General features: G+C 46.0%; 1 protein-coding gene across 1 annotated transcript; it reads right to left on the bottom strand.

The window, feature by feature from the left end:
- Nucleotides 1–6,610: 6,610 nt before the first annotated feature.
- On the bottom strand, nucleotides 6,611–8,089 carry LOC130857882 (voltage-dependent anion-selective channel protein 3). Its single transcript, XM_057743757.1, has one exon. It carries the CDS (start codon nucleotides 7,885–7,887, stop codon nucleotides 7,036–7,038), a length of 852 nt encoding a protein of 283 aa, XP_057599740.1. The 5' UTR covers nucleotides 7,888–8,089; the 3' UTR covers nucleotides 6,611–7,035.
- Nucleotides 8,090–14,953: the final 6,864 nt, after the last annotated feature.

Here is a 14,953-nt window from a genome sequence, read left to right as displayed (position 1 = left end):
AAATGCCAAGTAAATAAATAAAAATAAAATAAAAAAATAAAGCTGGAGCCAGACGGCCTGTTTTCAGATCCTGCCTCTCCTGCTTAGAAATTTACAAGACCTTAAGACAGCAGCTTGATCGCTCCCTGCCTCAGTTTCCTCATCTGTTAAATGGGATTCATGACTACTTACCTCATCAGGTTGTTGTGAGGATTAAATGAATTAATGAATGTAGCCTCCTTAGAACAGGGAAAAGCCCGGGTCTGATGTAAAAAGACAGTACTGTGTGGTAAGTGCAGGGTGGAGAGCAACTGCTGAGCTGTAATAGACCAAGAGCTTCCAGCAGCATAAGGTGGGTTCTCACTAGACTGTCATTTCTTGAGGCCAGAGGCATTCTTTAATCTCCAGAATCTAGCACAGTTCCTGGCAAGTAGTAAGTGCCCCATAGTGTTTGCTAAATGAATGATTTGAAATAAAGGATAATCTAGGAGAAGTCTCTAGAAGATTGGATTTTGTTGCAGAATGGAGAATTTCCCAGCAAGAGTAAGGGACACCTTTACAAACCACAGTCTCTGAGAAGGCAAGCTTTGGAGACCAGAAATGGCTGTTTTTAATTTTAAAAAAAGACATAATCCAGCAGTTGCTATATGTTTAGCATTCTGCTAAATGTTCTGTATACATTTTCTTATGTAAATCTTATATCAAAACTGAAAGATAGGTATTTTTCTGCCCAATTTACAGATCAGGAAAATGAAGATTAGCAAGGTTTACAGAAGTTACCCACCGTCCTGGCTAGGCAGTTGCAGAGGCAGGATTTGACTTCACAGCTGATTGATTCAGTATGTGGACCCTTGCGGAGACTCTTGAGGGGTGACTAGATTTTCTACAGCCAGAGGTGTGGTGGGGGAAATGAAGGTGGCTGGGTCTGGGTGAGGGTGGCAGGCACTGCAGGCTGAAGCCTGAGCCTGAGCACAGCTGTGGAGAGTCAGGGCTGTGACACTGCCCTGCAGACACGTGTAATACCTGTGACTTGGCTTTACTCTGACACTTAATCATTCGCACATGTTTTTGAGCCTGTGCCTGGCGTGAGTAGATGCTGAGGAGGGACCTAAGCCTGAGGGGTCCTTACCTTGTGCTCCAGCGGCCCCCACATAACCAGAACGCGTAAGTACTAGCTTAGAATGTGTATAACACCCTATGGAAGCACAGGGAAGGAAGAAAAAAACAACTGGGTTTGACATAAATCACAAGTGCTTTTTCACACATCTTCCTGTGAGGTAGATCTTTCTAGACTACTTTACAGATGAGGATACAGAGGCTCAGAGAAGTTTAGTGACTTACTCAAGGCCACATCCCCAGGTGGCTCAAGTGCAGGACTTCAGCCACCAAATCCTTTGCTTTGTCCATCATGTCCTACTGTGGTGCACAGACAGTTCCCAGCACAGACATTTTAGTATTTCCATTTCCAGTCCTGGTTTTGTGTGTTTTTTCTGGGGTAAGATGGTGCTAGGGCAAAACAGGGTGTGGACTTTGGGACTTTAAAATTAGGGCTGAAGTATAGGCTGAGTGCAGAGGTGTGCCTGAGGAAGGCTGAAAGGCCTTGCCTGTCAAGGGATATTTACTTTCTTCTGTGGTAAAATCTCCTCCCCAGAAATCTGTGAGGAAATGGCCACGTCCAATAGGGCTTTCTATAATAATGGAAATTTTGCACTGTCCAATGTGGTAGCCACTAGCCATGTGTGGCTGTTGAGCACTTGAAGTGTGGCTAACGAGGAACTGAATTTTAATTTAATTTGAATTTTAATAGCCAGGCTATTAAATAATGGCCACCATATTGAATAGCATGGGTGAAGATGCAACAATGTGGTATCACCTAGTCTGGTGAGATTCTATGTGTGGTCTGTAGACCTTGGCATTGCCATCACCTGGGAGCTTGTTAGGAATGCAGACTTTCCAGCTCTACCCCAGACCCTACAGAATCAGAAACTGAGGGTTTGGGTGTACTCTGCCAGGCACTGATCTAGCCCAGCCCTTTCTTTTCCAGGTGAGGAAACTGATCCCTGTCCCCCTCTCCAAGGGCTGATAGACCAGCTAAATTGAAGCCAAGTTAAATTTCTAATTCAGTGTTTCGGGGTTGAGGACTTGAAACAAATCCAGTGGTCACCACTCTAACCTACTCTTTGCTAGGTGTCACAGCCTTCTCCATACGCCTCTCATGCCCGCACAGGCATTCTCACATCTTCAGCAACAGGAGGGGTCCAATGGGAGGCAAGGAGAATGGTTAGGAGGGGGCCAGTCACCGAAAGGGCAACTGATGACAGCAAGAACTGGGCGGCGCCAGGGAAAGTAGAGAGAAAAGGACAGATGCAAGAGCTGGAAGACAGACGTGAAAGGAACAGAGCTTGGGGGCTGATTACGTTTAAGGGAAGGCTTGGACCCGAGGTGGCAATTTGGGGACTTGAAGTCCAGGCGTAGGTGAGATTTGCTCAAGGGCAAGAGGAAGGGCAAGATGGGGCAGGGCCAGAGGGCAGAGCAAGAGAGCAGCCAGTGTGAAAGGGCCAGCAGGTGCCATCACCATGGTTTACAATAAGCAGTTTTGCTCTTGTTGTTAAATTAAACAGCAAAGGTAATTAAGAGGGAGTCGCTAGGGAAATAGAAGGTGAATGTAGACTTGGGGGCCTTAGAGGTTAAAAGAAGGGGTGTTTTCTCTCTTTCTTCCCTCCCTCCCTCTGTTCCTCCCTCTGTTCCTCCCTTCCTTCCTTCCTTCCTTCCTTCACTCTTTTATTCTTTCTTTCCTGCTTTGCCTCCTTCCTTTCCACCACCACCATCTCCTTTGTTTTTTTTAAGATAGAAGAGACTAAGATTTTTTAATGTTGATGAGAAGGAGCTGGTAGAAAGGGAAAGGCTGAAGATGCAACAGAGAAAGAGGATAGCCCTGGAATGCCGGCAGGGATTCCATACAGAGCGCCAACGGAGGAGGAAATTGGAAACAAGAGGAGGGCTCCACCTCCGCGGTGACAGGAGGAAAGTGTAAGGACAGAGACAGATAAGCTTATAAGTTATTTTTAGCAGGAAGTTGAAGGAGGTCATGCTCTGTTGAAGCCAAAGTCATCTGCTGCGAGTAAGGGGAGATGGTAAAAGTGGGGATTTGGGAGACACACCGGGCACTCAGTAAATATTCATAGAAGGATGGATGGTTGATGAACAATAGCATAGAACGGTTTGGGAAATGTAATAAGATTTGGGATTCCGCTGGAGATTACCTCTGCAGCCCATGGCTGTCTCTCATGTCTCTAATGGATGTATTCTCGTGTGAGAATTGGAGGAAGAAGAGGCATATGTAAAAGTTGGCCAAGGAGAAATGGTGGCAGCAAGGACTGTTCCTCATTAGTTTTCTCTATGTAGTAGTCTGAGTCATAGAACCTTACGCACAAGAAAGAGGTCTTGGGGATGATTTAGTAAAACCTTCTCATCTCACAAGGGAGGGAACCAAGAACAGAGAGGCTAAGTGACTTGCCTAAGATCAAAAAGATGGTTTCTACGATTAAAAAATGGACAGAAGAACTGAATAGACATTTTTCCAAAGAGGAAATGCAAATGGTCAACAGGCACCTGAAGAGATGCTCAACATCACTAATCATCAGGTAAATGCAAATCAAAACCACAGTGAAGTAACACCTCACACTGGTCAGAATGGCCATTATTAAAAAGAACACAATAATAGGTTTTGGCGAGGATGTGGCGAAAAGGGAACCCTCCTACACTGTTGGTGGGAATATAAATTGGTGCAGCCACAGTGGAAAATGGCATGGAGGTTTCTTAAAAAGCCAAAAATCGAACTACCACATGCCCTAGCAATTCCACTCCTGGGTATATATCCGAAAAAACTGAAAACACTAATTCAAAAAGGTACAAGCACACCAATGTTCATAGCAGCTTTATTTACAATTGCCAAGGTATGGAAGAAACCTGTGTCCATGAACAGAGGAATGGATAAAGAAGATGTGATGTACAGATAGGTATATCTATATATCTATGTATACACACACACACAATGGAATACTACTCAGCCGTAAGAAAGAATAAAATTTTGCCATTTGCCTCAACATGGATGGACTTGGAGGGTATTATGCTAAGTGAAATAAATTAGAGAGAGAAAGACAAACACTGTGTGATTTCCCTTATAGGTGAAATCTAAAAAACACAACAAACTAGTGAATAAAACAAAAAAGAAGCAGACACAGATACAGAGTAGTGGTTACCAGTGGGGAGAGGAAGGGGCAATACAAGGGTGGGGAAAAAGGGGTTTTTATGGGATTATACGAAATCATGTGTAGGAAACTTTTTGTAATGGTAAAGCACTATAGAATTTTAAACATCTCTTATTCAATAATAATAATTTTAAAAAGATGGTTTTTAGAAGGCTGCCCCGCAAACCCTGGTCTTCTACTTCCCAGATCCGTGTCCTTTTTAGGAAGGTGATGAGGTGCAGGAGAGGAGTGTTAGAGAGGTGGAAGGATGCTGAAAGAAGAGAGAAGACACGGAAGGAGAAACAGAGAAACTCGGGCTGGGGCACAGCCTGCATCCACCCTTATTAGCCTCATTAAAAGTATCTTAACCCTTAGGATCCTCAGTTTCTCTGTTTGTAAACCGAGGGTAAACATACCTGCAATTCTGCTGTATTAGAGATAATGGGCGTTAAATCCCTGGTGCCTTGACTGCATCTTCAATGGCAACAGGAACTTCCCAGTTTCACAGGGGCTGTTTCTAACCAAGTCTCCAAGCTCCCTACCCCAGTGACTAAAAATGTTTCTAAAGTGACATCAAGTGAAACAAAGAGCCAGGCGGCTGACACTTTGTTCTGAGGTTTTGTTCAGAACTTGACAAGCTTTCCAGAGAGCTCCCAAGAAGATGCTAGCCCACAGAAGTTTTCATTGGTCCAGATGCTCCGATTCAGTCTCTCCACTTAGCAACAGTATTTGCCTCCTGCTTCAGAAAAGGAAACAAAAAAGTAAGCCTGCAGTTAAATACACCCACAAGGGCAAATCCCCGTGAAAGCCTGTCAGAAAAGAGCTGTGGGAAAGATGAGCTATTGCTGTACGCCTGGGTGAACTCCAATGAGGAAGCCACAAAGGGGAGGGAGGGTGGGCACGGAGACTTGTCAGTTCCAGCCCCCCAAAGGGTTTCAGACATTCCCTCCTCCAGATTCTCAGTGCCCCACGACTGCCCTCGTTGTCATTGTTCCTGGACTATTTTAACTGCTTCCTAATTCATTCCCCTGTCCTTCCATGTACAAGGCACTCTATACTATCACTGTCAAATTAAACAACTGCCTTTTGGGGAGCGGCTGTTGACCTCACATTGCAGGAGAAATCTTTCTAAAGCGCGGGTCTGATCTCATCCCTCCTCTGCTTAAAATCTGTCCGTGTGCTTTGTCTGTACTCTGCTCAAGGTTAGTGTTTTCCCCTGTGCACTAGTCACTTGCCTGCTTGGCTGTCTACCACATCACACTTTTGGAGGGACGGCAGGCACTGGGTCCCGGGCACTCAGGGGCCCCTGCCACCTTATCAGAGTCACTGGATACATCACTTTCTCTGGTTCAGTCACATTAATCTTCATTCAAGTCCTCAAAAGCTTTCCTTCACTGCTGAGTCTTCTCCTGTATTGTTTTCTTTGCTAGAACATTATTCCTTTGACGCTTCCCCTACCAAACACCTCATCCTTATTTTGCACATTCTTCCCCCAAAAAACCTTCTCTGAACCCCCCCATGAGGCTAGTGCCCCAGGCTCCTCCCCGTGTGTTGTCTGATGAACCCCACAACCTAGACCAATGCCCCCAGTAACCTTTCACCATCAATAGGTACATTACGTGATAAATAAATAACATTTGAAAAAAAATCCTTACTATGCTGACTTTGAAATGTAAATTCTAAAGCAAAACATGAAACCCAAAATATAGAGATAATATTTTTATCTTAAATCTTTGAAGCATACCTTACAATGGATTTTGTTTTAATTCAGTACTTATCAGGTTATTTATAAACTTAGCAACTTTTATTTTTCCTCCTACTGAGTTTTATGATGAATGATACTAATGTTCTTGGTATTTCTTAAATATCATAGGTTTGTATTAGTTTCATTTGGGAAAAAGAAAATCCATTTTATTAATTGTGTTGTATTATTGTGCTATTATAAAGATCCATTTGTATTAATTCTGTTGAAAGAAGACATACTATCAGCAAACTTGAAAACTTTTGTTTTATTTGTTAGGTAGTTACACATCATTTATATAATGCAAAAGATAAATTATAATACCTTCCCCTAAAAGAAAAGAAAGTTGCCAAATATTAGAGAATAACCACATTGGTTTCAGATTTATGATACCAACAGCACAAAAATATCATTAGACCTTTGAGAGATTTTGGTCAATGATAAGCAAAAAAAACCCGTTAATTTTTTGAAGAGGTCCATTTGTATGGCTCAAAATTCAGAAGGTACCAAAGAGTAAACAGTGAAAAATGTCCCTTCCACTCCCGTCTCTCAGCAGTAAAATCCTCTCTTTGAGGCTAACATTGCACTGGTTTTGTATGGATTCTTTTTATTTTTTTTTATTTTATTTTATTTTTTATGTTCCAAATGTGATGGGTTTATTTTATTTTACTCTGATGCAAAATCAAAGATTCCACTACCGCACAGAGACCAACACATTACAAGGTCATGAAAACGTGGTGTGGGACATGCAGGGTGTGACACACAACGGGAGGGTCGGTCGTCTCCTCTGCAACACTGCACCGTCGCTGAGGAACACACTGAAAATAACACTGCGGAACTGAACTGAAACGTGGCACGAACGTGACAACTTCCGGGCATGCCTTCAAGCACCCCCCCTTACAATGACTCGATATCTAGGCTTCAGTGTGGAGAGGATTACAATTCTTTGGAAGAATAAAAAGTTCACACTTTTGAAATTTCACAGAAGAATTTTAAGGCCAAAACATAGTGGGTTCATTTCTCTTCACCTCCAGGGACAAAGCTGATGCTTTACTCAAAACCACATTAAGCTTCTAGTTCAAATCCCAGCCCGACCTTGTGCCCTCCTGCACTGAAGTTCTTTCCATCGATTAGAGCTGACAGGGTCAGTTTCACGCCTGGTCGAAGGGTCTGCGTATAACCCAGTCCAATCAGGCTGGCATTATTTACTTTAGCAGAGAGCGAGGTTCTACAGTCCAGTCTGTACTTGGCCGCAATGCCAAAACGGGTGTTGTTACTGCCGGCCGTCCACGCCAGGTTTATCGATGTTTCAATCTTCTCGCTCACTTTCTGGTAGATCGACCCTCCAAATTCAGTGCCGTCGTTCACATGAGTGTGCAGCTGGAAGTCTGCGGCCTTGTAGCCCAGGGCGAAGTTATTCTGAGACAGTTTGGACTTGGCTGTGTCAAAGCTCATCTGATAGCCAGCAAGCCAACCTTCAAAGGCCAACACTGCCCAGCCATAGATGGTTGGTCCAGAAAAATCTATATCAACATTACTGCCAAGACTGAAACAATCCCGTTTATAGGAAGCCTTCAATTTCCCACTCTTCTTTCCTGTGTTCGGTACAAATATGGTATCAAGAGTCAGTTTCAACCCTTCAGCCAACTTATTCTCCAAAGAGATTTCTGTCCCAAGGGTATTGTCTGTGTTCCACTTCTGGGTGAAGGTCAGGCCATAGTTACAGACCTTGTATTTGGTCTCTAGGTTGCCTGATGCTTTCCCTGTATCAGTGTAAGCATGACCAGAAGTAGAAAATTCCACTCCACTACATGACTTGGTTCTCAGATCTATTTTGACCATGCCAAATCCATATCCTTTGTTGAAGACATCCTTGGCAGCCTTTCCTAGGTCACAGTAAGTCGGTGTGTTACACATATCTCCGACCGGAGGGCCTGTCCGCTCCGCCAGGAGGGCCTGTCCGCTCCGCCAGGGCACCGCTGAAGGTCTTCTTCAGACCAACGCCGTCCGCGCCTGCGCGGCCCCACGCCCGCGACGCCCGCGGCGCCTGCGCGCCCCGAGCCCCGCGCCGCGGCTGCGCCGGAGTGTCGCGCCGGGGTCGCGCACCGCGGGCGCGAGGCGGACCTGGATTCTTTTTAAAATTTGTTTATTTTATTATTATTTTTTTGGGTTCATTGAGTCTTCCTTGCTGAACGTGGGCTTTCTCTAGTTGTGGTGAGTGGGGGCTACTCTTCATTGTGGTGTGAGGGCTTCTCATTGAGGTGGCTTCTCTTGTTGAGGAGCATGGGCTCTAGGCGCGCAGGCTTCAGTAGTTGTGTCATGTGGGCTCAGTAGTTGTGGCGCACAGGCTTAGTTGCTTCATGGCATGTGGGATCTTCCTGGACCAGGGCTCGAACCTGTGTCCTCTGCATTGGCAGGTGTATTCTTAGCCACTGCACCACCAGGGAAACCCTGTATGGATTCTTGTAGAGATAATTTATGTGCAAAAACTCCTCTATGTTATTTCCCTCCCCCGTGTTTGCACACTAATAATCATACAATTTCTTGATTTTTTTTTAACCTAGCAGAATATCTTGCAGATTGTTCCCTAACAGTGCAACAAAAATTTTCCCAGTCTTCTTTATGTCTACACAGTATTGCATTGTGTGTATATTCCATAAATCACCCATGACTTTCTCCAAGTCTGGACACTTGGGTTATTTCCAGTATTTTGCAACCATAAACAACACCAAATATAGATCAATCTCATTCAACCTTCCTTTCACACGGATGTGAGTGTAGCTAAAAGAAAAGTGGCTAGCAGTGAATTACAAGGCCAGAGGTGACTCTGACATTGCCAAATTATCCTTGAAAGAAGTTGAATCAATTTACCTCCCCTATAGCAAGAGCTAAGGTGGAAAAATATGATAAATCAGTTTTCACTTGGCCTTTAAGAAACAGCATTGCTTACTCTATCTCAATACATTTCTTCAGCAAAAGCATCGTTATTCTTTCGGATAGAAAGAAGCTGTACATCAAAAGGCTACCAAATGCCAGAACACTAATTTTTCTTTGCTAATGCTGTCATAGTTTTTCCAGTTGTTTTGACTAAAAGTCTGACATGTCACTGAGATATACATATGAATTTTGGGATACATCATGATAGTTATACACATGCATCATGTACATTACATATGCATCATGTATATTACACTATTACATTCCTGAGGAATGAACTCCTAAGAGAATATCTTTGGAGAAAAAGAGAATGATAAGATTTAATGTGATGGGTACCGACATCTACAGTGATATTGTTGACATTCTTTGCATTTCTTCAGTCTTATGTTATTTTTTTAATATTTATTTATTAATTTATTTTATTTGATTGTGCCAGATCTTAGTTGCAGCAGGTGGGCTCCTTAGTTGTGGCATGCAAACTCTTAGCTGCAGCATGTGGGATCTAGGTCCCTGACCAAGAATTGAACCCCAGCCCCCTGCACTGGGAGCACGGAGTCCTATCCACTGAGCCACCAGGGAAGTCTTATGTGATTTTGTTCTGTAAATGCCATTAGAGATTAGGAAGGGGGTCCTTAAATCTTGCTGTACAACCAGCAGAGTGATTTATTCCTATACACGTTATCGGACCAAAGCATCTTCTCTATCAAACTTTTATACAATTTAATCTTTTCTGGTTATGAAGGTCCAAAGTTACATTGCTAGTGTGTGCCTATGTTGCAACCACATATTTAAAGAAAGACCCATTAAAGTTGAGCTGCTATATTTTATTCCACTTGAATTCTATTCAAGCACAATTTAGTTTGCTAATGTGTTACTGATTGTTAAATGTGTCCTACTTAAATGTTCACCTCGGGCCTCGCGGCGGCCTCCGCGGGCCGCACCACCGTCCCCTCCCCCGGGCCCGGCCCCGCCCCCGCGTGTCCCCTCGGCGTCCCTTTTGGCAGGAGGCACCTTGGCGCAGAGGCTCTGGATTCTCAGGCCTGTGTCCCCTCCGCCCGGAGCGCCCTTCCCTCAGAATCCAGGTCCTAGACGGCGGTCTGAGGGGCCTTCCCTAACCCCGGGGGCAGACCCAGCTGCTCCGTCCTCTGGGCGCCCACAGAGCAAACGTCCTTGGTGTGACCCTGAGCCGTCTGTGGTCCTGCCTGTCTCCTCACCATGTGCTTCCTCCCCCCTGAGACTTTGCCCAATCACAGTGGAAGGCACACAGAAAAAAAAAAAATGTTCACCTCCCATGCACTACCCCCATGAAATACATCAGTTGCACCAAATTTGTTTTGCCCCTCTGGCTCTTTCCCTTGTTTATCTGACATTTGATACCAGACAGTATGATGCTAGCAGCCAGGTTTACAAGCAGGCCTACCGTTAGCTGAAGTGTAGTGCCCTGACTCTCCACCAGGTGGAGCAGCTTCACCTTAGGGGATGCATTGAGTGGGGCCTCTGAATTTGGGGTGGTCAATATTCCTGGTGAAATGGAGGCGGAGTGAAGTAGAGTGGAATGCAGTTGGAGTTGAATTTAAGGTTTCAAATGCCACATCTAGGCATCAGATGTATTTTGATCCAGGTGAAATTTAGCATCTGTGGTCTGAACCACCTGTAGGAACAAGTCAAATCCTATTATTAGGGGTTGAACTGTGTTCTCCGTCCCTGCCTCCTTCCACATTCATATATTGATTTTCTAACCCTGGTACCTCGCAATGTGACCTTATTTGGGGAGAGGGTCCTTACAGAGGCAACCAAACTAAAATGAAGTCACTGAGGTGGACCAGAATCCAGGATGACTGGTGTCTTTATAAGAAAGGAAATTTTGGACATTGACACATGGAGAGGGGAGAGGATGTGAAGAGGCAGGGAGAAGCCACACACGTGAGCCAGAGAGCAAGGCCTGGGACAGAGTCTTCCCTCACAGCCCTCAGAAGGAACCAACCCACCGACACCTTGACTGGGGGCTTCCAGCCTCCAGAACTGCGGACGACATATTTCTGTGGTTTAAGCCCCCAGCCTGTGGTACTTTGTTCTGGCAGCTGGAGCAAACCAATATGCCTACCCACTCACGTTTTGGGAGAATTTAAGCTGGGTTTAAGCGTTCACTAGGCTAGAGAAACATTTCCTCTATAGAAAGTGATAGCTAACAACAGAAACTGGGTTATAGTTTAGAGAGATTTATTATAAGCGAATAAACTTGACGTCCCCTTAAGCCATTCAGACACTACTCTTCATGTGGAAACAAGTGGTCAGCTGATAACAAATGAGTCTACACGGGTCCATGCGCACAAACAGAAGCTTCTGAAGGCTTCCACTCGGCCGATGGATGAGGAAAGAGGATGCCGCCGGTGCTCAGGCAGGAAAGGAAGGAGATGGCGTGTATATTGGTACGTGTGACGAGATAAACAAACACACAATAAAGTGAAAGTGTGTGAGAGAATGAGCTTGTGTCTGGGTGGAGTCATGTGAAAATGTGTGTATGTTAGAAAGAAAAAAAAATGAGAAGAGTTGGATTTGCAAGAAATAGAAATACGGGTGGAAGGAGAATGTATTGGGCTGGCGAAAAGTTCATCCAGGTTTTGCGTAAGGTGTTGTGGAAAAACACGAATGACCTTTTTGGCCAACCCAATACCAAGGGGAGAAATGTTTGTGTGACAAGGTGTGTGTGAGTGTGTGTGTGTGTATGTGTGTGTGTGAGAGAGAGAGAGAGGGAAATATTCAGTGTCGGTGGAAAGAAACACGTGAGAGATGTACATATGTGAAGGAGAGTCACATGTATGTTTGAAGTGTGAGCTGTGTGCATCTAAGGGCACAGTGTGTGTGTAAGGAAAACGTGTGTAGCCCCAGCATAGATGCGTAAGGGGGGGCATCTGTGAGGATATGTATGTGAGGAGAGAAGAATGTGTGTGTGTAAGCGTGTGAGGAGAAGTACATGTGTGTGATTCTTTAGGATAATGCTGGTCAAAGAAACAAATGTGCCCAGAAGCCATGTCTAATTGCCTTCCTGACCCGGTGGCCTCTGTGAACCCTGCATACTGAAGGAGCTTAGAGACTGACAGCTCCTTTGTAAGACTGAGGTTGGCCACCGCAGTTTTTTAGTTAGGTCCCATTTTTTGTCAACAACATTTTAAACTAGCTTGATTCCCCTCATTTAAGAAAATATCTTGAAATTACTTTTTCAAGTTTTGGTTGAAGTTCAGTAAAGACACAAAACAAGTGGGTCAGGTTCAGTTCAGGAAAAAAACAAACGCTAATCATTTGTGTGCTCGTATTTAAATCAATGAACTAGAAGCAGAGAGGTGATTCATTAAGCAGGAAAATAATACACGTTTCACGGAATTTCATTTCTTATTAATTCTTAATGGATAGGAGTGTATGCACTTCTCAAATTAATTATTGATTTAAAAAATAGGATTAAATGGTTTCCCCAAAGTCATGGTATCAATTAGCTAAGGCAGGGGACATCTTCCTAAGAATTTTTCCCCAGCAGAAACCTCATATTCACTTTAATTCTTCTGGTGAATCAAGTTATATTTTTGTCTTTATTAAAAGTCACTTCCTTTCTAAGGTTGGGTTTCAAGGAAAGGAATTCATTTTTGGAATGACTTTCATAAAATGGGGGTTAAGCAGGCTAACTATGGCCCGTAGGCCAAATCTGTTCAGCTGTGTAGTTTTTTTTTTTTTTTTGAGGGGGGTGTCTTTTTTTTATGGCCCATGAGGTAAGAATGGTCTTCATATTTTTAAAAGATTATACTTTAAATGGTTATGTAAATACTTTTATAATTGAATAGTGTGGATTTTGCCTCTTGGCTGGCAAAGCCTGAAATAGTTCCTTTAACCTCTCAAAAGGAAGTTTGCTGATCCTGTTCTGTAGGATTTTATTCGCTTGATAAAATGTAAGCTGTCAAAATGTAAGGCGGAAAAAAGTAAGTACAGTGATTATTGGTTTAGCAATTGCAGGAACGAATCTAAACCACAGAACTAACACATTGATTAATGTGAATTCAACACAGCTATTCTGTACATATTTTTATAGGAGTGGTTGAAAAACTGTGTATTCCCTGGAAACACAAATGCAGTGAAGGATGTTCACTGCAGTCTTGTTTCTCACCGTGAAAAACTGATCAACTCAAAAGTCCATCAACAGAAGAATGTATGTGCAAGTTGTGCAAGTCACACAACGGAATACTATTTAGCAGTTAAAATGAATAACCTAGGGCTATATGTACGATGAGATGGCTTTTACAAACATAATTTAAGCAAAACAACATAAAACAAACCAACTGGGTCACAGAACAAAACACAGAGTATGATAACACACAGAACGGTGTGAAACTGGTAAACACGCTATATTTGAACACAGCCGTGTGTAGTAACACGAACACATGCACATGTAGTAATAGTATAAAAACATTGATGGTGGGGGGATGTTTTAGAAAAGCACTGGTGTTTGGTGGTGGGGAGGGGGGAAGAATTGGGATCAGGGAGGGTGGCCCAGGGGCTTTAACTGTATCGTGATATTTATTTCTTACATGCATATCTGAAGAAAGTATGGAAAGAGGTTAGGACTGGCTCGTTGTGCGCACACAGGGAGGGGCTTCTGAAGTTACTCTCTCTAGTGCCCGTGTGAAGTAGTTCATAATAAGAAAAGGAAAAGGATGGTACTGCCAATCAAGGTGCAGGAAATCTACACAGATTGATCCCGGCAACATCTTTACCCAGGACCTGTTGTGTGCTGGCACTAGCTGGGGGTGCCACCCTCATTCCCTCATTTAACCGCGCAGCTAGTGAACTGGGACTGTCTGCCCTCATCCTCAAGGACACTGTCAGACTGGCCCAGGGCCACGCGTTGTGGGGGTGAGTGGCGGTGAGGGTACAGGGCTGGTCGCGTGACTCTAGTTAGCTGCGCCTCACAGGTTCCTGAAATCACCGGGGCTTCTCTGTTGCTTAAAATAACAAAGAATTCTCAAGCTTTACTCCTGCCCTGGGCTGACTGCTCGGGCTACCTTAGCACCAGCCTCCGGCGAGGTCTGCAAAGATTTACTGGAGGTTCGTTGGTTGGTTCAGGGAGAGTTGGCTGGGTTGCACCCGCAGGTGCCCACTGTTCCAGAATCTTTCTCCTCTGCTGGCCTCAGACAGGCTCCCTGGTGGGCCGCTGGCTGACCCCGGCTGTTGGGGACCCGGTCCCCCTATCCCTCGCTGCTTTGAGCTTATCTGCTGAGGGCAGGAGAAGGGCGCCGGAAGCCGAGGCCCTCGGGCGCCGGGCCAGCGCGGCCCTCCGCAGGGCTCAGCCCGGGTGGCCGGGGGTGGGCGTCCCGGGGCCCTTGGATGGGAGACTTTGGGAAGCCTCGGCTCCGTTCCTGCTGTCTGGCAGACCTGCTTTGTTGCCTTTGGGCGCCTGGGTCCCAAGCGACAAAATGACCTCTGGTCTCCGAGGGTTCTTCCAACGTCTGGCCGGACTCCCTCCCCCGCTCAGCCTCCGGTGGCTGGAGGGGCTCCCAGTGTGGTCCGGCGGGGAGGTGGGGCGCGTGCTGGGCGGCGGGACGGGAAGCTGGGGGAGGAATCCCTCGGGGAGATCAGAGAAGAAGGCAACATCTCCCGCGAGCACGCGGCGCCCCTAGCCCGGTATCGGGCCCTCCAGGTGGGGAGGTCGGACTTTGGCGGGGAGGGTGCAGGGCCCGGGAGAGGGGACCCGGCACGTGGCGGGGGCGCCGCCTCCGCCGCTGGGCGAGGGCGGCCGGGTTAAAAGCGGGGCGCGAACCCGGGCCGGCGGGCGGGCGCGGGGCTCCGCTCCGGCCCTCGAGCCTCCTCCCCTACGCCCGACGCCTCCCGCTCCGGCCCCGGCGCCGCCCCCGCCGCGACCCTTCCCCAGCGGGGTCCCGGGGCGGCCGAGCCCACCGCCGGCCCTCCTCCGCGGTCGGCCCGAAGACCCGGAGCGGCGGACTCCCGGGGGCGGCCGAGGTCAGGGGTCAGTCCCGGGCGCGGGCCGCGCTCCGCGGATCCG

The sequence above is a fragment of the Hippopotamus amphibius genome, chromosome 7, assembly GCF_030028045.1.
Source record: "Hippopotamus amphibius kiboko isolate mHipAmp2 chromosome 7, mHipAmp2.hap2, whole genome shotgun sequence".
NCBI classification, from domain to species: domain Eukaryota; kingdom Metazoa; phylum Chordata; class Mammalia; order Artiodactyla; family Hippopotamidae; genus Hippopotamus; species Hippopotamus amphibius.
Note: the sequence above shows the minus strand (reverse complement) of the source record. Positions and strands in the feature narration are given on the sequence as shown.